Source organism: Lynx rufus, unplaced genomic scaffold (assembly GCF_022079265.1).
Source record: "Lynx rufus isolate CCGP_SWC_20201006 ecotype Redwood Valley unplaced genomic scaffold, mLynRuf1.p SCAF_5, whole genome shotgun sequence".
In the NCBI taxonomy this organism is placed as follows: domain Eukaryota; kingdom Metazoa; phylum Chordata; class Mammalia; order Carnivora; family Felidae; genus Lynx; species Lynx rufus.
The window spans coordinates 49,652,344-49,680,328 of record NW_025814867.1 but is presented as its reverse complement, the minus strand read 5'-3'; the positions used below and the strand labels follow the sequence as shown (position 1 = coordinate 49,680,328).

Genomic DNA, 27,985 nt, shown 5'->3' with positions numbered 1-27,985 from the left:
TTTGCTGGTATGGCCTTCCCCAGCCACATCCACCGTATGACAGAGTCAGTGGTCACTGTGAAGCTACTGAAAACTGCTTTAGGTGAGTCAAGCTGGCCAGTGTGGCTAAAACCTTGGATCCACACCTTGCAAGAACAGAAGGAAGGGTACATTGATCAGAAATGTGATTTCAGTTAAATGAACCTCGTTGATTATTTTTACGTTCCTGAGTTGAGTACTGTAAAACAAAACAGAGTCCTTCTGTTTTGTAAAACAAAACAGAGTCACTTGTTCACCTAGGATGGACTTGGTTAAATGGCCAGTATTGGTAATTGTTTCCTAAATGCTGACAGATGCTTTTGCATTATTCATCAAAAGTTTCTTCTATCATTAGAATCACACTGCCTTCACAGTGCTGCAAATGTTTTCTGAGATTTGAAGAAGATGTAGGCTTCGTTGGGGCTTTTTTATCTTTCAGATGGGGATGGTAGGGATAAATTCTGATGTTTGAATTGCCCTTGTTCTGCTAGAGGAAAAGAATTTCTGATTACAGTACTTATCAGCAATTGGAGTGATGAATCAGTTGCACAAATTCAAAATAGCACGCGACATAATTGTCCTGTGAATAGATCTTGAGGGAAGCAGCCTTATGGGATGAGGGCCTATATGTTGTTCATTCCTGTACTGAATAATATAGGGTGAGTAGGCATCTTGGGAAGGCTTGTGCATCTCCTGGGTCTTTACCGGTACTGCTTCCTCAAGTGCTTTGTTTGAAACTGAAGTCCTAATGTTTCAAGTGCATGCATCATGTTCAAATACAGCATACCTTGCATTTAGCAACAATCTTAGCATTATATGGGGGCCGATACAACCACTTACATGTAAGAGCACCATCCCATTTAAAACAAATTTTTTTAAATATAATTTATTGTCAAGTTAGCTAACATACAGTGTGTACAGTGGAACACCATCCCATTTTTAAAGCTTGTAATTGTTTGTTGGGAATCTACTCTGTGTTCTTGCAAATTTATCAAATTACCAAAATTGATTCCTATGTTATGTTTAGTTCTGGCTCTAAGTCAGGCATGTAGGACATAAATGTGGACTGGTATAATTTTTTATAGTAAACTTAGATCTGAACTTAGGGTTAGATAAATAAATTACTTTTAGAAATAACAGATATTTTTCCCTTAAAAATTAAAAATTAGAAGTTGTTTTGTGGTGAGTGATAAAGAGTATTGTGAATTCTAAAATTTTCCTTCATCATGTTAAAACATTTTACTATTTGTCTTTTAATTTTCAAATCTTTTTTCAGTTCTTATTCCATATGGGCAAATAGCATATTAGATAGTTTTAAAAAATTAAGCTTTAATTTTAATTATTTTAAGGGTTTTTTTTTTAAAGAGAGAGAAAAAGTGAGAATGGGGGAGGGACAGAGAGCGAGAATCTCAAGCAAGCTCTGCACTGTCAACGTGGAGCCCAATATGGGGCTTGAGCCCATGAACTATGAGATCATGCCATGAGCCGAAACCAAGAGTTGGATGTTTAACCAACTGAGTCACCCAGGTGCCCCAATTAATTAGTTATTTAATTTCATTGTATTATTTAAAAAAATCACTTGTTAACTGCAAAAAAAAAGAAAAAAACAGAAGAGAATAAAGAAGATTATGAATCATGTGTAGCTTTGTAATCCAGAAACAACTTTGGTTGGCGTTTTTGGTATAAAGCCTTCTAGTTTCTTCTCCTTTTTCCATGATCTACAGTATCCAAATGCAATGTTAGAAACTCACTTTTGTGTGGTTCACCTAGTGCTGGAGTCAGAAAAAAGTACATGTAGATGGTAGACACCAAATGAGGGAGTAAGTCCCAGAAAAACTGAAAGGCCTATAATATGCTGCCTCATCTATAATACAGAGAAATCTTTTAAAAAAATTTTTTTTTTTCAACGTTTATTTATTTTTGGGACAGAGAGAGACAGAGCATGAACGGGGGAGGGGCAGAGAGAGAGAGAGGGAGACACAGAATCGGAAACAGGCTCCAGGCTCTGAGCTATCAGCCCAGAGCCCGACGCGGGGCTAGAACTCACGGACCGCGAGATCATGACCTGGCTGAAGTCGGACGCTTAACCGACTGCGCCACCCAGGCGCCCCGATATAATACAGAGAAATCTTGCGGACAACCCGAAGACCTCCTTTAGGAAGTTTACCTATCCTGAACTTGGAGTTCTAAGAGAATAAAATATTATGATTGGATAAGTTTTCTAGCCAGCTGAGTTACTCCACTATACTTTGAAAAATCTAATAAAACACTTCCAAATCATGTTCTTCAATATTTAGCAGAAGAGACAACACATTGATTACTGTTTAAGCTAATAGTTATTGTTTTTCACAATTGTATTCACCCTTAGTCAAATCTTTGGTTTAAATGCTAAAAATCACTGTGAGATAAACACAAATTGACCCCCAGCTTTTATTCATAAAATACTATTTAATTTTTTTTTTCATGGCAACATAGAAGAGTTGGGGATCTTGTTTAGATCAGTTCATTGAGAACCACAGATTCATTAATCTAATGAACAAAAACATATGGCCAAAAATGTGTGCCAGGCACTATTCTGCACATGAAATCATGGGTAAATAAAACATTTCTGTCCTTGTGGAACTTACATTTTAGTGGGGCAAACCCAGAAAATAAACAAATAAATGGCTATTAATAACTGGCAACCAGGAAGCCTGTTCTGTTTGGGTGTCAGGATCTACCCCTGTGGGTTACTTAATCTTAGGCCTGAATTTCAAGAAGGCCTTAGCCATGCAAAAGTCTGGGGGGAAGCATTCCAGAGAGAAGGAGCAGTGAGTGCAAGGTGTACTGGGGAACTGTATGGATCCCAGTGATCAATAAAGAACAGGAAAAGGAGAGCCTGTTAGAGTGATAGTATCATCACTTTACTGGGGTAATTATGCTTCCTGGGGAGGCTGTTGGATTGTTTCAAAAAGTCTAATTGATCTTTAAAAATTACCACATTAGCTATGACATGTCCACCGATGGATGAATCGATAAAGAAGATGTGGTATATACGTACAATGGAGTATTACTCGGCAACGAAAAAGAACGAAATCTTGCCATTTGCAACTACGTGGATGGAACTGGAGGGTATTATGCTAAGTGAAATTAGTCAGTCAGAGAAAGACAAAAATCATATGACTTCACTCATATGAGGACTTGAAGAGACATAACAGATGAACATAAGGGAAGGGAAACAAAAATAATATAAAAACAGGGAGGGGGACAAAACAGAAGAGACTCATAAATATGGAGAACAAACTGAAGGTTACTGGAGGGGTTGTGGGAGAGGGGGTGGGCTAAATGGGTAAGGAGCATCAAGGAATCTACTCCTGAAATCATTGTTGCACTACATGCTAACTAATTTGGATGTAAATTTTAAAAAATAAAAAATAAAATGAAAAAGTACTACATTAGCTATGAGATGGGGAATTGCTTATGCGGGAAAAACAGGGAGGCCATCTGGAATGCTGAGACATCCAGGAGAGAGATGATGTGGGGTTTGGATCATGGGGTTTCCATCCTGATAGACATGGTGAAGTTGGGTTATGCCTAGATGAAGAATCAAGGCTTTGTGAAGGAATAGAGAAAGGAAACAATGACTTCCTGATTTGGGGGTCAAAATTGGGGGGGGGTAGTGGAGCCATTTACTGAGATGGAGAGGCTGGAGAGAAATAGGTTTTAGACTTAGGTTTAAGATTCTTTTTTAAAATTCTTTTTTTTTTTCAACGTTTATTTATTTTTGGGACAGAGAGAGACAGAGCATGAACGGGGGAGGGGCAGAGAGAGAGGGAGACACAGAATCGGAAACAGGCTCCAGGCTCTGAGCCATCAGCCCAGAGCCCGACGCGGGGCTCGAACTCACGGACCGTGAGATCGTGACCTGGCTGAAGTCGGACGCCTAACCGACTGCGCCACCCAGGCGCCCCCAGGTTTAAGATTCTTATTAGACATCCCAGCTCTGTCATCTGGCAGCCTAACATACCAGCCTTTATAAAACTGAAGGTAGAGGATGGTATTGGAGAGTTACGTTTGAAGTCATTTGTGTGAGAACAGAATTAATGCTCCGGGATAGGCCACATTGCTTGGAGTAGCATAGAAACTTAAGTTCCTTCAAAATTCGGGAGCAGTTTTATTGTCCTGCCATAGAATTTTCAGTGATTCAGAATCTGCTGACAATACCTTGAGTCACTGCTTTTTCTGAGCTCTGATATCACATAGGAAGAAGGAAAAAACTGGTATTTGTTGAGAGTCTAATGTGTGCTGAGAATTGAGCAAGACATTCCTTGTACTTTGTTTTTGTGTCTAACGTGAGGAGACTGGCTCAGAGTCAACAGAGTAGGCCAGGTGACAGTGGGACTGAGCAGTGAAGCCAGAATTCACATGCAGGGCTTTTGCCTTGCGTTTTGCTTCATCATGTTTGCAATAGGCAGTTATAAAGGAGTGGCAGTATTTTCCGTTGATTTTTCTTGCAAATTATGTGCAATTTTAAGGTAAATATAACATTGCCCATATGTTTACTAAAAAGATGTTTCAAAGCAGTACTTGCTCATGGCAAAGAGAAAAAAATTTCCTCAACAATACAAAAGACTTTAAGGTGAGAATTAAGTATCTTTGTTTCTTCAAGTACTATGCTCATTCTACAAATTTCATAGATTTTTGAGACTATAATACCTTCAAGTAGCATCATTATGCCATAATGGTTGTAACTTAAAAAAAATTTTTTTAATGTTTATTCTTTTTTGAAAGACAGAGACAGAGAGTGTGAGTGGGAGAGGGGCAGAGAGAGAGGGAGACACAGAGTCTGAAGCACGCTCCAGGCTCTGAGCTGTCAGCACAGAGTCTGACATGGGGCTCGAACTTACAGACCATGAGATCATGACCCAAGCTGAAGTTGGACGCTTCACCAACTGAGCCACCCGGTGCCCCGTTAACTTTTTTTTTTTTCCCACTTAACAATGTATCTTGGACAGCTTTCCATTTTGGCAAATTAAGATCTATGAGATTCTTTTTAATGACACCCATAATTTCTTTAATATTACATTTTATGGTTAACCTCATGGACATTTAGATTATTTCTAGTTTGTTCTTTTTTTTTTTAATTTTTTTTTCAACGTTTATTTATTTTTGGGACAGAGAGAGACAGAGCATGAACGGGGGAGGGGCAGAGAGAGAGGGAGACACAGAATCGGAAACAGGCTCCAGGCTCTGAGCCATCAGCCCCGAGCCCGACGCGGGGCTCGAACTCACGGACCGCGAGATCGTGACCTGGCTGAAGTCGGACGCTTAACCGACTGCGCCACCCAGGCGCCCCTCTAGTTTGTTTTTAAACAATTACTAAGAAGGTGGCAGTGATCAGCCATTTATCTTTATCTCTATCTCTATGCTTCGTTATGCCAGTTTTTTTAAAATTTTTTTTTAATGTTTATTTATTTTTGAGACAGGGAGCGACAGCATGAACAGGGGAGGGTCAGAGAGAGAGGGAGACACAGAATCTGAAACAGGCTCCAGGCTCTGAGCTGTCAGCACAGAGCCTGACGCGGGGCTCGAACTCATGGACCGCGAGATCATGACCTGAGCTGAAGTCGGATGCTTAACAGAGTGAGCCACCCAGGCGCCCCTCGTTAGGCCAGTTTCTATACAGGATAAATCCCTGGTCTTACGATTGCAAGGTCAAAATGCATCTTTCTTGTAAATTTAGATAAATATTGCTAAATTGATTCAAATAATGTTACTGAACTTATGATCTTATTATCTGCCCCACAACTTCATCCACAATAGCTTTTAGTAACATTATAATTGGTGCTTATTAGGTAAAATATTGTTTTGCCTTGACTTTAAACTTTTAACCATGAATAAGGTTAAGCATTTTCTTCTGTATTTTTTTTTTAATTTTTTTTCAACGTTTTTTATTTATTTTTGGGACAGAGAGAGACAGAGCATGAACGGGGGAGGGGCAGAGAGAAAGGGAGACACAGAGTGGGAAACAGGCTCCAGGCTCCGAGCCATCAGCCCAGAGCCCGACGCGGGGCTCGAACTCACGGACCGCGAGATCATGACCTGGCTGAAGTCGGACGCTTAACCGACTGCGCCACCCAGGCGCCCCTTTTCTTCTGTATTTTTATTGGTCATTTCTTCTGTGAATTGTGTTTATAAATATATATTTTTTGCCTATTTTTAATTGGCTTGTTGTCTTTTTCTTACTGACTGGCAGGAACCCTTTCTATCATAGATATTAGTCCTTCATTTATTATGTATGTTTGCAAATATTTTCTTCTAGTCTGTTGTTTATTTTGAATTTTGTTTATGATTTACACAGTGTTAAATTTATCATCCTTTCCATTAGGACTTCTGTCTTTTGTTTACATTATAGAATGTGTGGAATCTATACTCTGAAAAAGCTTCTAGGAGGACAGACTTTGTTATACAGCATTGCCTAGCTGTTAAAAACTGTATGTCCTGTAGTGGCGGAAATATATATTCTGTATTTCACTGACCTACCATGTCAGATATGATTCTCCCAACAACCTATGCTTCTGACATTAAGATGGCTATCAGGGGGTCATCATTTTTCCTACCCACCTCTTACTTTTTTTTCCTGGGCTACAGCTCTTTCTTATCTTTTTTCTTTCTTGATGTTACTCTTTTTCACCATCAAAACTTTTGCTTCCAGTTGCTTCTTCCTGTCAATGCCACTGTTGTGCTGTGTGACCCATCCCTAACATTACCTCTGCCCTCTGTGACATTTTTTCATGGTCAAATCTTGGATGCTTCCCAAGATTTACTTGAATCATTCCACCAAACATAGGGTAAGTGTGTCACTTCTCGACTCTGTATTCTCGCTTGGTAGTCACCCTTGCCCTGCTAAAGAAGTACATGAATGCTCATGTTCACATACATGTGCATGTGTTAGTGTGTGCAATTATTTCTGAATGGAGAGACTCAAGAATACTTGTATCCAGATAGTTATGGTTTTAACGCTGGCCTTTTTTTCTGGGATTGACTATTTAGAAAACTTTATAGCACATCTGCTCTGATTATATATGCCAACTTTGCTTGAAAGAAGCTCTCAGGTTTTTTTTAAATTTTCTCCCATTTTTAGATTTTTCTATTTAAAAAAGTGATTTAAGATCTACAGTGCAGTGATTAGGGATAGCAATTCCAATCACAATTGCTGCTAATAGGCTGTGTGAATACTCAGTTACTCAATGATGTTTATGTGGTATTATATTTTTAAAAAAATGGGAAGCTTATGATATTAGGACCAGGGTTTGGATGAGGACAAATGACTTTTGAAACATAAACCTGAGAGGATTTTCCTAGGCATTTTTCTTACCACACAGATATCTATTTTTATGTTTTTTTAAGCATGGATTTTTCTTCCCCACAAAAACACCTGCCCCAGAAATAAGTTGCCTGTTTTAAATGCCATATGACTTGATTTCCAACAGGCTGTGTGGCCAGAAGGTGCCAGGCCTGCTTTAGCTCAGAAGGTGGTCTCTGAAACCTCCTGAGAAGCCATTGGCCTGAGAGCAACAAAGGCTTGGAGGGAGGGATACTTTGTTTTCCAGAGAAATGTGATCTCTTGTTCCATTTTCTGTTATTTCACTGTTTGATGGAGAGCCTTAAAATAGGACCTCAATGGACCAAATTAGGACAGTTTGCATGAAATCAGTTAAGCTTTTTTGTCTTTTGTTGTTGTTGTTGTTGTTGTTGCTGCTGTTGTTTTTGACCAAAAAAAAAGGAATCAACTCCATTAGTCAATAGTTAGTGAGGGAAATAGGGGCTCAAGTGTAAGAATTGGGGATTCTGGGGGTATGCGAATTTGTTGGAATACAGAACAGGCATTCTCTTTTAAAATGTAATTCAAGTAAATGCAGGAGGTAGGTGGAAGGTGCGCTTTAAGAAATGAGTAATACGGTAACCACCTGAACAAATACTTGCTCTGTGTATGTACTATGTGCAGCACACTGTGTCAGTACCCTGTAGAGACGTTTTTTCAATTTCTGGATAAAATGCTGATTGGTCTTTAAGGCTTAACACTCTGTCCTATTCAGCAGCTACCTACAAGTTATAACAGATCTGAAATTATGAAGTATTGAGCAGCTGTCAAGGAGACAGAGTTTATAGAGAAACAATCGTGAATGACTATTTGAATATCAGAATTTCATATCTTCTAATCCTTGCTTAAGTTGGGATGTTTCCTGTTTTATCAGTGGGGGGCAAAACCTTGTGCTAATGTCCTAATAGGTAACTGAGCTTCTGAGTAAGTCTTTGCTTCTTTCACGTAAGTGACTGAATTAAGGCCCAGGGCTGTGCCTGGGAAACTGGCTCCCATTGACCACCATGCTAAGTGATGGTGCCCAGCTGTGGTCTCCAAAAATGGGTCTCAGCATTATGAAGAGGAGCTTTTAAAATGCAGATTCTTAAGAAACAAGAATTTCTGGAGATGTAGTCTGGGAGTCTGTATTTTAAAGAAAGCCAAGATTGGGGACCAGTTGCTACCTTAGGAGAAGTTGGATTTGTCCAAAGAGCGCATTCAACTTCTGTCTTCTAATAGCCATGTACGCTTCCATTTTGATCTAACCGCCAATCAAATAATAAGCTAGCACTTTGAAATTAATGTGTGATATGGTAAACTGCTTGTTCTTTTTAACATACCCAGTAGAAATACTTTTATGCTCTGCCATGACAGCGCTTGTAGAACTGAGAGAAAATATCTTGCTGACTTTCAGGAAGGTTAAGTCTTACTCATATAGCTGAATAAACTGCCCTTGCCCAGTGTTACCCAAGAAACCAGCCAGGAAGATTAGGTGTGAGAAATAAGTGAAACTGGCTTTCTAGTTACTAAGAACAAGAATTAGAGTCTAGGGGCACCAGGTGGCTTAGTTGGTTAAGTGTCGGATTCTTGATTTCAGTTTAGCTCATGATCTCACGGTTGTGATATCGAGCCCTGCCTCAGGTTCGGTGCTGGGCTTGGAGCCTGCTTAAGATTCTAACTCTTCCTCTCCCCTTCCCTGTTCATGCTTCTCTCTCTCTCAACAAACAAACAAACAAACAATCAAACCAGAATTAGAGTTTATTTATTTATAAAAGGTTCTTAAAAGTAATCTCTACACCCAGTGTGGAGCTTGAACTCATAACCCCGAGATCAAGAGTCACATGCTCTACCTACTGAGCCAGCCAGGCACCCACAGAGTCTAATTTTTTAATGTGGCAAACAGAGTATTTATGATTCATTTAAAATAATTACAACTACCATTTATACATTCTAAGTGTGGAGGGAAAATGTGCACAGGCCCAGAACAAGAACAATTGGAAAAAAAAAATGCACCAGGTGTTCTTATTATGATCTTCAGGGGACAGGCTTAAATTCTGTCTCCTCTGGAATTCACCTCGATCCACCCCGGCCTTCCTTGGTCCTTATCATCCTTATTTTTTTACACCCCCTCCCTATTTTATTGTTAATTTTACATATTACTTGCCAGTCTTATCATTACCATGAAGTAGCATCACCACGATACATGAAGTTTCTAGTAGCTAGACCATATGTTATAGACTCCTAGTATTTGCTAGAAGAGGTCTTAGGAGTCAGCAAATCTGATTCCTTATTTCTATACATCAGATCACTGGAATCAAGACTGCTTAAAAAACGTACCAGTGATGAGCCAGTTAGGGGCCTGGACAGGACGTGAAGGCAGACATTCTGTGCACTGAAATGGAGAGAGAACTGCCCTGGGAAATCAAGGTACCTTGTGTCAAAGCTTGTCTGCCGTTTACTAGCTTTATTATCTCAGACAAGTTCTTCACTTCTCTGAGTCTGTTTGACTCACTCTATAGCGAGGGACATTTAATCATCTTTACTTCACAGGGATATTTAGAGGAATAATTGAGATAATATGTCAATAGTCTTCACTCTGGATTCCCAGGAAAATCCCTACTCAGCCCCATTCTTAGAGATGGTGACTTAATTGGTGTGTGGTAGGGCTTTGTGCTCAACGCTTCTAAGGAGGTCCCTCAGTGATTTTGATTTACAGCCAAGGTGGAGAACCACGAGCGAGCCTTGTTAGTTCGCAATGTTCTCTGTAAGTAAAGGCCAGTATTTATTGTGGCTTGGGAGTTCTTCTAAATATCCAGTACAATGTCATATTACTTAATAAATGATGGAATAAAAATCTAGTATGTATGTATTTTATAGCCATATTGTGGAATGGTGGCAACACTGACATTTCTTCTATTGAAGCAGAAAACTCTTTACATATTAGACAGAACTAAATTTAGAATTTTTGAAATTAACTTATATCCCCCTCCCCCATAGGGTGACATTAAATAAAACCAACAAAATCATATTGTTAGGAGTTCTCTCTTGTATCTCATTTGTTTCCCAGGGTTAACAATTATGGAGCAGAAATAATTGTTGAATACAAAATAGGTCTCATTAAAACAGACAGTGTTATCTGGAAGGCTTTAACAAAATAGAAGAAAAGGTTCTGACATATAAAAACTACTGATAAATTCCTTTCACCCTTTCTTTGATCTAAATCCCCCATACGTATTTATCAACTTTGCAAACATATTGACTATGTGCATATAAAGTTTGCAAACAAATTCCAAAATGTTACTGCCAACCAATTAGTTTCTAAAAACCTTTCAAATAATTTTCTCCACAGGAGTGATTTAGGTATTGGAAAGAAAAATCAATGAACTCTACATTGTTTGCTCCTCACTGGGAAGAATCAGGACTTAAGAGTGGAGCACACTCCATGGTTGTTTGTAAGCACATTTATTCATAAGCTGATATGATTTGACTTTAAGCCTCCATTGCTGGCAAGCAGGAGCTTTTCAAGTGAAGCCATTCCCTGTGAAGAGCAGTTATATTTTATATAAAGATCGTTTTAAAAATTCATGTCTCTGGTAAGCTACCCAGATGTTAATCAGTTTTTTTTTTCTTTAAAGTTATTCTGAAAGGCTTTTGGATGAACTAGAATTTTATCTTCTTGAAAGATAAGATAATACTTGTGAAAGCTAGATGAGCTTTTTTACAGACTCATACAACTTAGAGGAAAATGCATTTTTAGGTTGAGGGTAGTGGGATATTCAGAGATATTCTTTGACCTTCCGAAATGCACACAGCCAGTTTGTGACAGAGCCAGAAGTAGAACTCTTCTTGCCCCTCTGCTTCTGCCCCCGACCTGTGGACTGACCCTGAGACCCAGCTGCATGGCCCATCAACAAGCTGTCTCAGTACTTACTGGGCAATGGGTCCCAAATTATGTTTCGGTCCGTGTGGAGAATGAAACGCCCTATTCTTCTGCTCTGATGATTTTAGGAAATCTCCCTTTCCTTCCTTTGAGGGAAACATTATCTGCATTGTTTGACACTTTCCACATAGAAATGAAATTGTTTCCAGAAGCTAATCCCTTTCAGTCACTCAGATTTACTCTAATCGGTAGAAGCTGGCAAGAAATCAATTCACATTTTTCATGTACCTTTTGCTGAAAGATTCTCTTGCAGGGGAACTGGACCTTTTTTTAAACCTGCTAATGCACAGTTTGATGAGCATTGTCCCAGAATAAATGTGTTTACAAAAGAGCGCAAGTGATATTCTCATATGGCCTTAACACAGACATGGTTGTGACCCCGTATGTGAGAAAGTGTCTCAAGGTGACATTTAGAGCAGAGAATGAGCAGGGCCCTGGTTTTGCTTATTAGTGCGGGAGGTTATATTCTTCTTGGCCTTTTAAAGAGCAGCGCTAGGAAATACATGCAGGTCCCTGTGTGTGTGTATACATATATGCATACAAATACAAACATACATATATACATACACAAATATGTATACGTCTGTGTTCCTGTTTACTTTCTGTGTTTGTTTCTCTCCTTCTCATTCTTATTGAGTTAATTTTAATTTTGAACATGTAGGATACCAAGAGAGTTCACTCCCATATCCCTTCCACTTGAAATTCTCCCATCCTTGCAGGTAACCAGCTTCATTGTTTTCTGGTTATCCTTCTTGTGTTTCTTTTTGTAAAGATAAATATTTGTATATTTAAAAAAAATCCCAAGCTTTTTTTTACACAAAAGTAGCATAATATATATATATGCTTATTTATACTTTGCCTTTTTCACTTACTAATACCTTCTAGAAATTATTTCATATCAGTTTATGGAGATCTTTTTTATTCTCTTCTACAGTTATATAGTAGTCCACTGTATGTATGTATATATTATTTTATTCAACCAGTTTCCTGTTTAGGATCATTTTTACCCTGAATGGCTGAGGAAGAGTTTAATGTGATATGAAGGAGGGGGGGAAGAGAAGACAAAAAACAAATGAACACAATCATTGTAGAAATCGCAAAAATATGCTGAGTGAAAGAAGCCAGACACACAGGACTGCAGAATGTAAGATTTTCATTTATGTGAAATATCCAGAGAAGACTCATCTATAGAGACAGTACTGGTTAGTGGTTGTCTAGGGCTGTGGGTGAAACAGAGAATGATGGCAAGTAGACATGAGGTTTCTTCTTGGGGTGATGGACATATTCTAAAATGAGATCAGTGGGGCTCCTGGGTGGCTCAATTGACCAACTATTGATTTCAGGTCAGGTCATGAGATTGAACCCCACTTAGGGCTCTGTGCTGAGCAGGGGCCTGCTAAGATTCTCTCCCTCTCCTTTTGCCCTCCCCTGCTTGTGCACATGTGCGTGCACAGGCTCTCTCTCTCTCAAAAAAAAAAAAAAAAAAAAAAAAGATCGCAACTTGGTAGATGTACTAAAGGCATTAAATTGTACATTTAAAACAGGTGGATTTTAATGTATATAAGTTGTACTGCAATAAAGCTATTAAAAAATTCACATCAGGTGATATGTTAGACATTCCTACCAGAATGTGATGACCTCTAATTCAAGCATGGCATAAAGAGTTAAACCCTCTTAGATGTCATATGCACTTAGTGGAAATGTTGGGAATCTCTCCTCCAATGATATATACTCTCTATTATACTTCAAATCAGAAGTATATTTTTTATAGCATTTTCTGCTTGAGGGTTTTAGTGAGCCAATAAACCCTACAGAAATTTACTTATTTTAAAGGGCAGAAATGATTGATTTAATCCTTTTAAAGAATTGAATTCTAAAGGACCTTGCAGATCACTTTGTTACGCCTTTCGTTTTACAGATAAAACTCTGTTAAGAGTTTTAAAACTCTAATTATGTAATAAAGTTAGAAATATAGTCTTCTCATCTGTTTTGCTCTTTAAATATTTATGCTATTTTGTTAGCAGCCATTAAAATGATAATTATTAAGACTGTGTAGAAACATGGAAAGCTGTTTATTATACAAATGAAAAAAAGCAGCGTGCCAAATGACCTAAATATCATGATTGCAACCAGTATGTCAAATTTGTGTACATATTGAAGTCTGGAGCATAATAGACAAAAACAATATGTGTGTTATGGGTGTTTCTCTTTTAATATTCCTGAATGTTGCTGCGCTGTATCAAAATAAACTTCTTTCCTAAAAACATTAAAGCTATCATAGACAAAATGTAGAATCAAAGGGATTGTGCTTATGTTGGTTGTTGCCTGCATTTGTGACCTGCATTGGCAGATTTTCCTAGACACCTTCCAGCCCTGAGAATGTGTGTGATAAGGTTATATCATTCTAAGCCCCTGGAACTCTTCCCCTGTTTACCTGTCACTGGAAGTCTTCCTTTGTTCCCTTGTTTCTTGTCCTATTTTATGGAATCTACCCATCTGGCCTGTTTGGAGAATGACTTCTATGTGGGTAGCAACTACTGTTATCTGTCGCTACAGAAGGCAGAACATAAAGAAGTTGGCTTGAGCTGACACTTTGTGATTTAGATGACATTGGGAGAATATTTTATTTTCAACATTGAATGAGTTACAAAGAATGACTGAGGTTGGTCCTTTTTTGGTTAGCTTTACTAAATGGATTGTCTACAATGAGGTTTTGAGGAAGGGAGAGATACATTAGATGACTCTCAAGACTCCACTGAACTTGAATTTTCAATTTAACTCTAAATGCCTTTTCTATGTGATAAGACGCAAAAAGCAGCTACGTAAACAATTTAAGCAGCACATTGTTTCAGAGCCTAGCTCTGCCAAATACGTTTCTATCATGTATGCTTGTTTACGGCAGTGGATGAAGCTGAAGTCTTAGCTCATGGCTGAATTGGTGGGGTAAATATGAAGCTAGTGGATATTAATATATAATATAAAGGCACTTCCACATTGAAGGATTGGATACTACTTTCTAAAATATTTGGGTTTCTCTGAATGATGCTTGCTGAATGGTAAGTGGTATTTATTAGCTCAAATAACTGATTACACTTTTATATCATTATGCTTTCCCTGTTAAAGTGTTGAGATTTTATAGCCGTAGCAGTTCCATTCTAGGTTAAAAAATGTGGGGGGATACTGTGAAAAGGAAAGAGAAAGAAGGGGCAGTGTGAACAAAGTAGAGGACACTGTGTCAGATGTATAAGTGGCACTTGCTATCAGATCTTTGACAGTACAGTTAATTCAGTTTCCATAATTTCCAAAATTGTTTAAACAATTTATTTTATTCTTTCTTCCCAAAGAGACATCTTCCTGAATTATGTTTCTATCCCGCCCATCTTTTGTTCAGAAATGTCTAGTGAGGGGCGCCTGGGTGGCGCAGTCGGTTAAGCGTCCGACTTCAGCCAGGTCACGATCTCGCGCTCCGTGAGTTCGAGCCCCGTGTCAGGCTCTGGGCTGATGGCTCGGAGCCTGGAGCCTGTTTCCGATTCTGTGTCTCCCTCTCTCTCTGCCCCTCCCCCGTTCATGCTCTGTCTCTCTCTGTCCCAAAAATAAATAAACGTTGAAAAAAAAAATTAAAAAAAAAAAAAAAAAGAAATGTCTAGTGAATCTCTCACTGCCAATAGATTAAGATCTTATTCTACTAACATCCTGACCCCCTACAGCCTAGTTGTATCCAGCCCATAGTCATATGTCTTGACATTTTCCTTTTGAGTCACTCTTCCAAAGTTGGAGACCCATCGTTGCCTACCCTCTGAGCATACCTCTACTCTTTCCGTCCCCAGGCATTCACTGATACTGTGTTATTACCACACTTTTCCCCTTTCCAGCCCACTGTGTTCTCCTTTCTCTATGGACTACCATAGTATTTCTGTCAATAATAAAACCATAATTGTAACTACCATTTATAGTGTTTATGATATGCCAGGCACCGTTTTTAGTAATTTACATGAATTGGCTTATTCAGTCCTCAACGTTTGAAGATTGTTATCCTCATTTTATAGATAAGGAAATGGAAGTGCACAGGGATTAGGTAACTTGCCCAAGGTCAAAAAGCTAGTTAAGTGGCAGATCTGGAATTTTATCCCAGGTTGTGTAGATTCAGACTCTGTGTTCTTGACCATAGCTCTAAACTACCATTAATAAATTTTCCTTTTAGATGTTTTATTTTCTTAAAGTTTAACCAATTTAGGTCAAAGACAAAGTCTCCTTGTTCTCTGCTTTACTTCATTACATAACCCTGTGTTTGGAATTGCCGTTCCAAAATTGCTGTGACCTATTATTATGATGTATTTTAAATTATTATTTATTTATTTTTAATTGATGAGCATTTCTTTATTTTATTTTCTAATTTACATCAAGTTAGTTACCATATAGTGCAATAATGATTTAAGGAGTGGAATCCAGTGATTCATCCCCTACGTATAACACCCATTGCTGATCCCAACAAGTGTCTTCCTTAATACCCTTGCCCATTTAGCCCATCCACCCCACCACCAACCCCTCCAGCAACCCTCAATTTGTTCTCTATATCTAAGAGTCTCTTATGTTTTGTCCCCCTCCCTGTTTTTATATTATTTTTCTTCCCTTATGTTCATCTGATTTGTATCTTAAATCCCACATATGAGTGAGGTCATATGATATTTGTCTTTCTCTGACTAATTTAGCTTAACACAATACCCTCCAGTTCTATCCACGTAGTTGCAAATGGCAAGATTTCATTCTTTTTGATTGCCGAGTAATACTCCATTGTGTGTTTGTGTGTGTGTCTGTGTGTGTGTGTGTGTGTGTGTGTGTGTGTGTGTGTACATACATACACACATCTTCTTTATCCATTCATCCATTGATGGACATTTGGGCTCTTTCTATACTTTGGCTATTGTCGATAGTGCTGCTATAAACATTGGGGTGCATGTGCCCCTTTGAAACAGCACACCTGTATCCCTTGGATAAATACCTAGTAGTGCAATTGCTGGGTCGTAGGGTAGTTCTATTTTTAATTTTTTGAGGAACCTCCATACTGTTTTCCAGAGTGGCTGCACCAGTTTGCATACTCATCAGTAGTGCAAAAGGTTTCTCTTTCTCTGCATCCTCACCAACATCTGTTGTTGCCTGAGTTGTTAATGTTAGCCACCCTGACCAGTGTGAGGTGGTATCTCATTGTGGTTTTGATTTTGTATTTCCCTGATGATGAGTGATGTGGAGCATTTTTTCATGTGTCGGTTGGCCATCTGGATGTCTCCTTTGGAGAAGTGCCTATTCATGTCTTTTGCCCATTTCTTCACTGGATTATTTGTTTTTAGGGTTTTGAGTTTAATAAGTTCTTTATAGATTTTGGATACTAACCGTTTATCTGATATGTCATTTGCAAATATCTTCTCCCATTCTTTTGGTCGCCTTTTAGTTTTGCTGATTGTTTCCTTTGCCATGCAGAAGCTTTTTATTTTGATGAGGTCCCAGTAGTTGATTTTTGCTTTTGTTTCCCTTGTCTCTGGAGACATGTTGAGGAAGAAGTTGTTGCAGCTGAGGACAAAGAGGTTTTTGCTTGCTTTCTCCTCGAGGATTTTGATGGCTTCCTATCTTACATTTGGATCTTTCATCCATTTTGAGTTTGTTTGTTTGTTTGTTTATTTATTTATTTATTTATTTATTTTTAATGTTTATTTTTGAGACAGAGACAGAGCATGAACGGGGGAGGGTCAGAGAGAGGGAGACACAGAATCTAAAACAGGCTCCAGGCTCTGAGCTGTCAGCACAGAGCCCGATGTGGGGCTTGAACTCACAGACCGTGAGATCATGACCTGAGCTGACGTCGGCCACTTAACCGACTGAGCCACCCAGGCGCCCCAGTTTTGAGTTTATTTTTGTGTATGGTGTAAGAAAGTGGTCCAGGTTTAATCTTCTGCATCTTGTTGTCCAGTTTTTCCAACACCATTTGCTGAAGAGACTGTCTTTATTCCATTGGATATTCTTTCCTGCTTTGTCAAAGATTAGTTGGCCATACATTTGTGGGTCCATTTCTGCGTTCTCTATTCTGTTCCATTGATCTGAGTGTCTGTTTTTGTCCCAGTACCATGTTGTCTTGGTGATTACAGCTTTGTAACATATCCTGAAGTAATGAATTGTGATGCCTCCACCTTTGGTTTTCTTTTCCAGGATTGCTTGTGCTATTCAGGGCCTTTTCTAGTTTCATACAAACGGTAGGATTGTTTTCTAGCTCTGAAAAATGCTGGTATTATTTTGATGGGGATTGCATTGAATATGTAGATTGCTTTGTGTAGTACTGACATTTTAACAATATTTGTTCTTCCAATCCATGAACGTGGAATGTTTTTCCTTTGTGTGTGTGTGTGTTTTCTTCAATTTCTTTCATAAGCTTTCTATAGTTTTCAGTGTATAGATTTTTCACCTTTTTGGTTACGTTTATTCCTAGGTATTTTGCGGGTTTTGGTGCAATTGTAAACAGGATTGATTCATTGATTTCTCTTTCTGCTGCTTCATTATTAGTGTATAGAAATGCAACCGATTTCTGTGCATTGATTTTATATTCTGTGACTTTCCTGAATTCATGAATCAGTTCGAGCAGTTTTTTGGTGGAGTCTTTTGGGTTTTCCATATAGAGTATCATGTCATCTGTGAAGAGTGAAAGCTTGACTTCCTTCTTGCCGATTTGGATGCCTCTTGTTTCTTTGTGTTGTCTGATTGCTGAGACTAGGACTTACAATACTATGTTAAGAGTGGACATTCCTGTCGTGTTCCTGACTTTAGGGGGGAAGCTCTCAGTTATTCCCCATTGAGGATATTAGTGGTGGGTTTTCTTATATGGCTTTTATGGTCCTGAGGTATGATCCTTCTTTTTTAAAAATTTTTTGTAATGTTTTATTTATTTTTGAGAGAGAGAGAAAGAGTGAGCGAGCAAGCAGGTGAGGGGCAGAGAGAGGGGGAGACACATAGTCTGAAGCAGTCTCCAGGCTCTGAGCTGTCAGTACAGAGCCAGACGCGCGACTCAAACTCACAAACTGTGAGATCGTGACCTGAGCCGAAGTTGGTCATCTAACTGACTGAGCCACCCAGGCACCCTGAGGTATGATCCTGCTATTCCTACTTTCTTGAGGGTTTTTATCAAGAAAGGATGCTGTATTTTGTCAAATGCTTTCTCTGCATTTATTGAGAGGATCATGTGGTTCTTGTCCTTTATTTTATTAATGTGATGTATCTCATTGATTGATTTGCAGATATTGAACCAGCCCTGCAGCCCAGGTATAAATCTCTCTTGGTCATGGTGAATAATTCTCTTAATGTATTGTTGGATCTGGTTGGCTAGTATCTTGTTGAGAGTTTTTGTATCCATGTTCATCAGGGAAATTGGTCTGTAGTTCTCCTTTTTAGTGGGGTCTTTGTCTGGTTTTGGAATCAAAATTATTCCTTTAAAAAATATTTTAAAGTAATCTCTATATCCAACATGGGGCTCGAATTTAACAACCCCAAGATGAAGACTCACATGTGCTACTGACAGCCAGGCACCCTGATGTGACCTATTATAATCAGTGGTCAGTCAAGTGCTTGGGTTTTTCTAGGAGTTTTGGCTTTGTTGGTTTGACTTGATGATATTATCTTGATACACTGATACTCTCTATTCTTCCTCTTATTACTGGTGTGAGATGGTCAGTGTGGCTGCCAAGAATTCAAATCTGGGCTTTTGTTACCTAAATGAATGGTGCTCAGTAGTGGGTGACTTTTCTAATGCATGCAAAACCAAATCTCAAATTTTGTTCTGTGCTTCAAGTTAAACACTTTAAGTTTGTGTTTGTTTTCTGAAGCTGTATTTTTATTATTTGATGTCAAGTAAAATGAGAAAGAGCAACCTATACTTCACTTTCCTTGCAATATCAAATCTTAAAGTGATACTTGATACTATGCAGTTCCTCCTTAATTTCTTTGGAAAAGAAAAGGCTCTTCATGTGAAGAAGAGTGGAAGTTGTTTACGTTGAAGTTACTTTTAGCGAGTACCCTGCACGTACAGTGTTAAGCTTTAAGATCACATTATCTTTCTTGGTAAAGGCAAGATACTTAGTCAAAAAAGCTGAAGTCTGATGTTGCTGGAATCTGTTTTCTGTGTTTATCTGTTTCTAACAGCATACTGCTTGATAAGATAGGTACTCAGAACTAGATGTTTCTAGTGCTCTAGTGGTTATATATCTGCCTGTGTATTAGCAGGTGAAATAAAAGCTATCTCTGGCTAATATAATGAGAAAGTATTTGGAAGAGTATTGGATAACTTACAGAATCAAAGGGAAAATGTCAGCCGCAAGGATAACTGTAACAACTATGGCATCTTAGGATGGCCAAGCAAGAGCATCTCTTAAGTCTTGGCCATTGAGATGGCTCCATTCTGTTTTCTTTCAATGGTCAGATCAGGATTTGTGTTCTTTGGAAGGGAGTCAAATTTGTTCTTAGCTTAAGTTAGGTGCCCATTTCTTAGTTGGGGGTCACCAAAAGCATATGAAATGGGAAACGAGTATTTCCAGTTACCAAAGAAGGGGAAACAGGCAACACCAACAGATGCCCACTTCTAACAAGGTTCATCTCAAAGCAGAGAGAATTTACATGATAGTTTTTAAAAAAGATTTTATTTTATTTATTTTTTAAAGTTTATTTATTTACTTTGATGGGCAGGAGGGACAGTAGGAAGGGGAAGGAGAGAATCCCAAGCAGGCTCTGCACTGTGAGTACAGACATGAATTCACGAACCGTGACATCATGAGTTGGACGCTTAACCGACTTAACAACCCTGGTGCCCCTAGATGATAGTTTTAACTTGGACAGTGAGTGATTTGGATATTACCTGAATTCAATCACTAAGCTGTTCTTCTAGGTGGAAAATCTTGGCAGTTTATTTCATTAATCAACAGTTGTTTTATGTTCATTTGTGAAAACATGATTTGTTTTCTAATCACATTTAAAAAATGATATGTATCTATTTTCAAATATACACAAAAATCTAATAATGTGAACCCATAAGTAACCATTATCCAACTTCAAAAATTGTTAACATTTTGTTGATCTTGTTTCTGTTGATTGTATGTGAAAGAATTATTATAAGATGTTTTTACAACTGGCTATATAAAAACTCACAAGACTTAATATGAAGTCTGAGAATTGCTTTATGAACTTAAATCCAGGTATCAAATGATCAGTCTCATAGCAAAAAATATGTTGCTGGTTAGAACAAAAGATGGCTCTGTGCAGCATTAATGCATTGTTTATCTGGAAGTAGAATTTTATTTCAACCAGGAAGGCTTTTCACTGGCTTAAGACTGGTGAATCAATTCCTCAATAGCTCTTTCTAGATTTCCTTTACCAACTTTGTCTTTTGGTCCTTGAAATCTTTAGGAGTAAATCAGAGGTTTTATTTGACAGTGAAGTTTCTGAACACCCATCTGCATGTGCATTGTGTAAGAGCTGAAAGTGCTGTAATCTCTTTTGTAGTTGAAAGATGCATGAGTGTGATGCAGTCCGGGACACAGATGATCAAACTGAAACGCGGAACCAAAGGGCTCGTCCGGCTCTTTTACCTGGATGAACATCGGACCCGCCTCCGATGGAGACCCTCAAGGAAGAGTGAGAAGGCAAAAAGTAAGACCAACCTTTGAATTCTTTTCATGGCTTGAAATAGTAATACATGGGTTATATTGGCTGGGCTCTTTGGCAGCCTCAGATCTGTGAAACTTTGATATTTTTACAAGATTTGGGGTCAGTTGCTAAAGGATACAGAGAAACTGAATAAGTAGTGCCCATTTTTGCCTTTTTATTTCTTTGGAAGTTTCACTCCATAAAAGTTTTCTTGCCCATGAATGCTGTAAATGTTAATATTTCCCCTGTGTTGGAGACATGATATATTTTTTAGTGATGTTTTATAGCCCGAGGCCTTTTATTTTTATTTTTTTTATAAAAGGTGAAGGATATCATAAATCCAGTGGGCTTTAAAGTATATTGCATTATTCTGAGCACGGTAACTGATTAGTGAATTAACAAAATTGTTCTAATGATTTTAAGCAAAAGAGCTTTGGTCTGACTCCTACTTAAACCCTCTCTCCCACACCTTGTACATTCAGCACCAAGTCCTTGTTGGGTCCTGTGTAATGGCGGTCTCATCTCATTCCTTCCTGTTTTCATAGGAATCTCCTTGGTCTGTGGTCTCTTTACCTTTTGGGCCTCTTGAGAAACTTCCTAGCCAATCTCCATTTTGCTAGTTTCTGCTTTTGTCTGTTAAGATACTTTCATCTTCAAGTAGCACAAGACTTTGACTAAATTAGACTTACATGATAAATATATCATCTCACATAACAAGAACTTTAGAGATCAGCAGGCCCAGGCGTGGGACATGAGTCTCTAGCTCTGTTTTCCCAAGTGCTCTTGGCTCTGTTCCTAGTGTGTTGGCCCTGTAGTCAAGGCAGCAGGAACATGGTGCTTCCTTTTCAGGAGAGAGGATTTCATTCCAGAATTTTGCCTCAAAGCAGACTACCCCATGTCTCCTTGGTTAGAACTGAATTACATTCCTATGCCTAAAGTAATCATAAGAAATAGGAATGGGGACACCTCAATGGCTTAGACTCACCAGAACTTGCCCTGGAGTGGGTGTGGGCTCATTTCCCTGTGAATCATTTGGGGAATGAGTTGATACCAGAAGAAAATTGTGACTCTGCCATTAAGGCACAATGGAAGGGAAGATGGGGTATAGGGGCAGATCAATAAGATTACAACACTTCTGATTCATGCTTAAAAACAAGCAAACAAATAAGAAAGTACTGTTTTAGTCTAAAGTAATTGTCCCTGCTAGTGCTTCTCTGATCCAAACCTGCAGTGTTGCTCTCTTACCTGTATGATGCCAATCTCTGGTTTCTTGTATCAGGCTCTCACTGATCTAGCCTTTCTAGCTTTATCCCCCGCTTCCTTTCTCTCTTGAGCTTTATAGTCTGGTGTAAATGGCCTATTTAACAGTCCTGGAATGGATCTCATGTTTCTGTATCTTACACTTTTTCTCCTGGGATGCCACCTTGTTTCTCTCTACCTCTCCAAGCCCTGCTCTACCTTCATCATCCTAGCATTCTTTCTATAAATGCTCATCACATTTAGCTCTGCTATTCGGTTTTTTCCCTTCCAGTTTTTATTTTTTTTAATTTTTTTTAACGTTTATTTATTTTTGAGACAGAGAGAGAGCATGAACGGGGGAGGGTCAGAGAGAGAGGGAGACACAGAATCTGAAACAGGCTCCAGGCTCTGAGCGGTCAGCACAGAGCCCGACGCGGGGCTCGAACTCACGGAGTGTGAGATCGTGACCTGAGCCGAAGTCGGCTGCCCAACCGACTGAGCCACCCAGGCGCCCCTCCCTTCCGGTTTTTAACTGTCATCTTATATGTGTTGTAAAACACCAAGGTTGGTTCGAGGTCTTCATATGTTTTCCCTGTGCAAATATGTAAACTATAAATTTGATGTATTCATAATCTCCTTTTTCTACCAGTCTTTTGCCCTGATGCATACATCAATCTTCCTATCATAAATTTCAACATATCCTGACTAAAAGCTTGAGAGGGCATTATCCAGGCTGCGTAGGAAGGTAGAGTGGTATGTGGAGATGGTAAATGGCAGGAAATGACAGGGCTTGTAGTTCACTTTTGAACTTAATACCATGATTCACAGACAGTGAGTTTGTTCATGCTTATTTTTTTTAATGCTTATTTCTTTTTGAGAGGGAGAGAGAGACAGAGCACAAGTGGGGGAGGGGTAGAGAGAGGGGGAGGCACAGAATCTGAAGCAGGCTCTAGGCTCTGAGCTGTCAGCACAAAGCCCGATGTGGGGCTCAAACTCACAAATCGTGAGATCATGACCTGAGCTGAAGTTGGACACTCAACCGACTGAGCCACCCAGGCGCCCCATGTTCATGCTTATTTTTAAAATTTAAGATGATTTTGCTATTTTTTTCTTAATACATGTACATATCACCACGTGCCACATAACTGCATTTCACTTTCCTCACAGTACTTATTGACTCCATTTACAAAGTCACCGAAGGTCGGCAGTCTGAAATATTCCACAGACAAGCTGAGGGGCACTTCGATCCCAGCTGCTGCTTTACCATCTACCATGGCAACCACATGGAGTCTCTGGATCTCATCACCTCCAACCCTGAGGAGGCCCGCACCTGGATCACAGGCCTCAAGTACCTGATGGCCGGCATCAGTGATGAAGATTCACTTGCCAAGCGGCAGAGGACCCACGACCAATATCCTCCCTAGAATGTTAATTTTGAACTGTGTGTGTGTGTGTGTGTGTGTGTGTATTAGACTTTATTTTATTTTTTCCTATAATTTTGGGGCTTAAAGCTACTTTTCTTTCTTTCTCTTTCTTTACCCCTAGCACCTTTCTGCTCTCTCCTCACTCTCATCCCAAGTAAATGAATGTGTAGAACATACAGAAACTTAAGCTTGCATGAACTCAGGAGCAGACTTCTTCTGAGGAGATTGAATTTACCTCCACAATCTGAGAGGTCTCCAACTGCAGCCTAATGTTTCCTAAGAGAGATTAGATAGCTGGGAAAGTGTTTATTTGATTACAAATCCTGCTTTGTAATCAAGTCAGTTTAGTTGAACAAGTACTTTTGAGTTCCAATTACACACACGGTATTAAGCTCCTTCCTGCTTTCTCTCTCTCTCTCTCTCTTTAATTTACAGTGTGGAAACTGATTGATACTGAAGGGGAAGTCATTTTTTACACAATACCATTTACCTTCTCGAAATTCTTCAAGAAACTGGGAGACTCATCTGAGTCGCCTTAATTAAACTCATTTCTTGAGGTCCTGTAGTGCTGACAAGATAAATAGTTAACATGCTTGGTCTGAAGGCACCTCTTCTGCTGCTATGGAGCTGGTCATGTGACATGGCCTTTTTGGCCTCAATTTCCTTATGTGTAAAGTGGGGGCGATAGAGTTGTTGACTGTTTTGGTTTCCTTCTGCACATTTTGAAGGGTCTTAAAACACATGTGCCCCCATCTATGAAGGGAGTAGTCCTACTTCCTTGCTGTTATTGGAATGTGTGTCCTAAATTTGTCCCCTAGAGTAGTGATAAATTTGTGCTGCTCTAGTTATAATTCCACACCCAGGGTATTGTTTGAGCAGAGTGGAAATATTCAGCCTATGAAAGGATTTTTGACAGTGGGAAGGTCTGAGCTGATGAGCCATGATATTTTCATCAATATTCACAGCATGCAGATAAAGGCACCTGGGATTCATAAATGAACAAAATGCAAACATAGAAAGGAACTTTCTGTGCTTTATTCTATTCATTTGGTTCTTAACTCCTTAACATTTGGTAAAAAACAAACAAAATGCTGAATAAAATTGCTTTCTGGTCTAAACCACAGAATCATATTAACATGCCTTGAACTAAAACAATATTCATTTCTCATGAACAGGAGATGTGAGATAGGGCAGTTCAAGAACTGGTTAATCAGTGGCTCAGTGATGTCACCCAAGACCTGGGTTCTACCGTTCTCAGCATGTTGGCGTGGTCCTTGGGCGGGTTGCCCCTTGGTCAGACAGAGGTACAGCAGCTCCAAACACAGCCCTGCCCAGAGGAAGCATAGTTTCTTCTCACAAAGCTTCTTTTTAAGAGGATTGTAAATCTTTCCAGGATGCCCACCCCAGCCCAAGACTAAATATCATCATTGGCCAGAATTGTTACTGCAGGTCCATTCCTGAACCAGTCTTCGATAAAATAAATCAATTAGCGTAATTGGGCTTTGAGCTCAAGACTCTTTTGCATGCTTAAAAACTAAAGACTTTATATAGAGTTTTTGTATATGTGGGTTTCATCTTAATGTTTATTTTTGAGAGAGAGGAAGACACAGAATCCAAAGCAGGCCCCAGGCCCTGAGCTGTCAGCACAGAGCCCGACGTGGGGCTGGAACTCACGAACAGTGAGAACATGACCTGAGCCGAAGCTGGATGCTTAATTCACTGAGTCACCCAAGTGCCGCCGAAAACTATTTTTCAAAGCAAAACAAATTTGTGAGAAAGAGTAGTGTTGCTTTTCACTTTGCAAGTCTCTTTAATGTGTATCTGGATAGAACACATGCATTCTCCTATCTGTTTCTGCCTTCAGTCTGCATGTTGTATTGTTTTGGTGGAAATGCATGAAGAAAATTTAGCCTCACACACATAAATAGTGGGAAAAGGGGGCTCCTCTTGGTTATGAGGACCCTTTGAATTGTACTTTGGAGACAACTGTACTAACATCCATCAAAATACCCCTTCTGCCTTCGTTAAAGCTCATGGTTCTTGCACACCTGAACAAAATAGAGGTTCTTCAACAAGGAAGAAAGAAGGAAAATTGCCGTAGGGGAGGACAATCAATTCTAGAAGTTATTATTCTCACCCAGTCAACTAGAACAAGTTCACAATATTCCAGAGCTTTTAGCCACTTATATAAATGACTTTCATAAGCCTTGAAGTAGAGCAGTAAGAGAAATGGGCATATTGTTTCTTTTTAAGTGGTAGCAAAATTTCCCCCTTTGTTAGATCTTTCTAGTTACCCTAGAAATGCATGCTCATTGAGGTAAGCCAGAGAATACAGAGTTGCATAAAGAAAACATCAGTAATCTTCACCCCTATCAGTTTTGCACCTTCTTCTCCAAGGTTACTGATGTTAACAATTTGATGCGCACTCTTATCTCCCCCACTCCATTTTTGGATCAGGTTGTTTGTTTTTCTGTTGTTGAGTTTTAAGAGTTCTGTATGTTCTGGATATTAATCACTTATCAGTTACATGATTTGAAAATATTTTCTTCGATTCTGTTGGTGTTTTTACTTTATTGATAATGTCCTTGGTGCACAGAATTTTTAAATTTTTCATGAAGTCCAATTTGTTTTTTCTGATGTTTATTTTTGGGAGAGAAAGACAGAGCACGAGTGGGGGAGGGGAAGAGAGAGAGGGAGACACAGAATCTGAAGCAGGCTCCAGGCTCTGAGCTGTCAGCTCAGAGTCCAAAGAGGGGCTTGAACCCACGCCATAAGATCATGACCTGAGCTGAAGTCAGACACTTAACCAACTGTGCCACCCCAGGTGCCCCTGTTTTTTCTTTTGTCACTTGTGCTTTGGTGTCATACCCAAGAAATGATTGTCAAATCCCATGCTATGAAGATTTTGTTCTCTTTTCTGTTAAGAGTTTTATTGTTTTAGGTCTTACATTTATGTCCTTAATCCATTTTGAGTTAATTTTTGTGGATAGTGTTAGGTAGTGGTCCAACTTCATTCTTTTGCATGTTGATATCCAAGTTTTCCAGGCCCATTTGTTGAAAAGACTGTCCTTTTTCTATAAAATGGTCTTGGCAACCTTGTCAGAAATCATTTGACCATAGATGTGAGGGTTTATTTCTGAGCTGTTTTATTCTATTGGTTTATGTGTTTGTCTTCATACTGATACAACACTGTTTTGATTGTTGTAACTTTGAGATAAGTTTTGAAATCAGGAAGTGTGAGTCTTTCAAGTTTGTTCTTTTTCATGATGGTTTGGCTTCTCAGGGTCCCTTGGTATTCCATATGAATTTTAGGATTGGTTTTTCTATTTCTGCAGAAAAATATCTTTGGGATTTGGATAGAAATTTCATTGAATCTGTAGATTCCTTTAGTAGTATTGACATTTTAACTAAATTATCTTCCAATCCATGAACATCGGATGTGTTTTCATTTAGTTATGTCTTCTTAAAATTTTTCAGCAATGTTTTGTAGATTTCATTGTGCACCTTTTTTACCTCCTTTATTCCTATTTTATTATTTTGATGTGATTATAAATGGAATTGTTTTTGTAGTTCCTTCTCAGATTGTTATTGTTCATATATAGAAATGCAACCAATTTTTGTGTGTTGACTTTGTATCCTGCTATTTTGCTGAATTCATTTATCCTAACAGCTTTTGTTGTGGAGTCTATAAGGTTTTTTATATATACGATCATATCATCCACAAACATAATTTTACTTCTTTCTAATTTGGATGCCCTCCCTCCCTCCCTCCCTCCCTCCCTCCTTCCCATTGCCTAATTGCTCTGGCTAAAACTTAGTACTGTGTTGAATAAAAATGGTGAAAGCTGGCACCCTTGCCTTGTTCCTGATTTTAGAGGAAGAGCTTTCAGTCTTTCATTATTGAATATGATATTTACTGTGTTTTTTTTCATATGTGGCTTTTAATATGTTGAGGTAGTTTTCTTTTGTTCCTATTGTGTTGAGTGTTTTTATCATTAAAGGGTATTGAATTTTGTCAAATCTTTTTTCTGCATCGATTGAGATGATCATGTGGTTTTTTCCTTCAGTATGTTGATATGGTATATTACATTAATCCATTCTCATGGATGGACCATCCTTATATTGAACCATCCTTATATTGCAGGAATAAATCCCTCTTGGTCATGGTGTATAATTCTTGTAGTATACTGCTGAATTTTATTTGCTAGTATCTTGTTGAGGATTTTTGCATGATTGTTTATTGGTCTGTATTTTTGTTTTTCTTGTAGTGTCTTTGCCTGGGTTTATGAGCATAATGCTGGCCTCATAGAATGAGTTAGGAAATGTTCCCTCCTCTTTAATTTTTTG

At 38.8% G+C, this 27,985-nt stretch overlaps 1 protein-coding gene across 2 annotated transcripts in view; it reads left to right on the top strand.

The window, feature by feature from the left end:
* The window catches only part of PLCH1 (phospholipase C eta 1), a 187,173-nt gene that overhangs the window by 75,745 nt on the left and 83,443 nt on the right, over positions 1-27,985 (top strand). For both annotated transcript variants that reach the window (XM_047099766.1, XM_047099765.1), the window contains exons 2-3: positions 20,832-20,978; positions 23,382-23,625. In XM_047099766.1, coding sequence (XP_046955722.1) covers positions 20,832-20,978; positions 23,382-23,625 — 391 coding nt within the window. The remainder of the gene's footprint in view (positions 1-20,831; positions 20,979-23,381; positions 23,626-27,985) is intronic.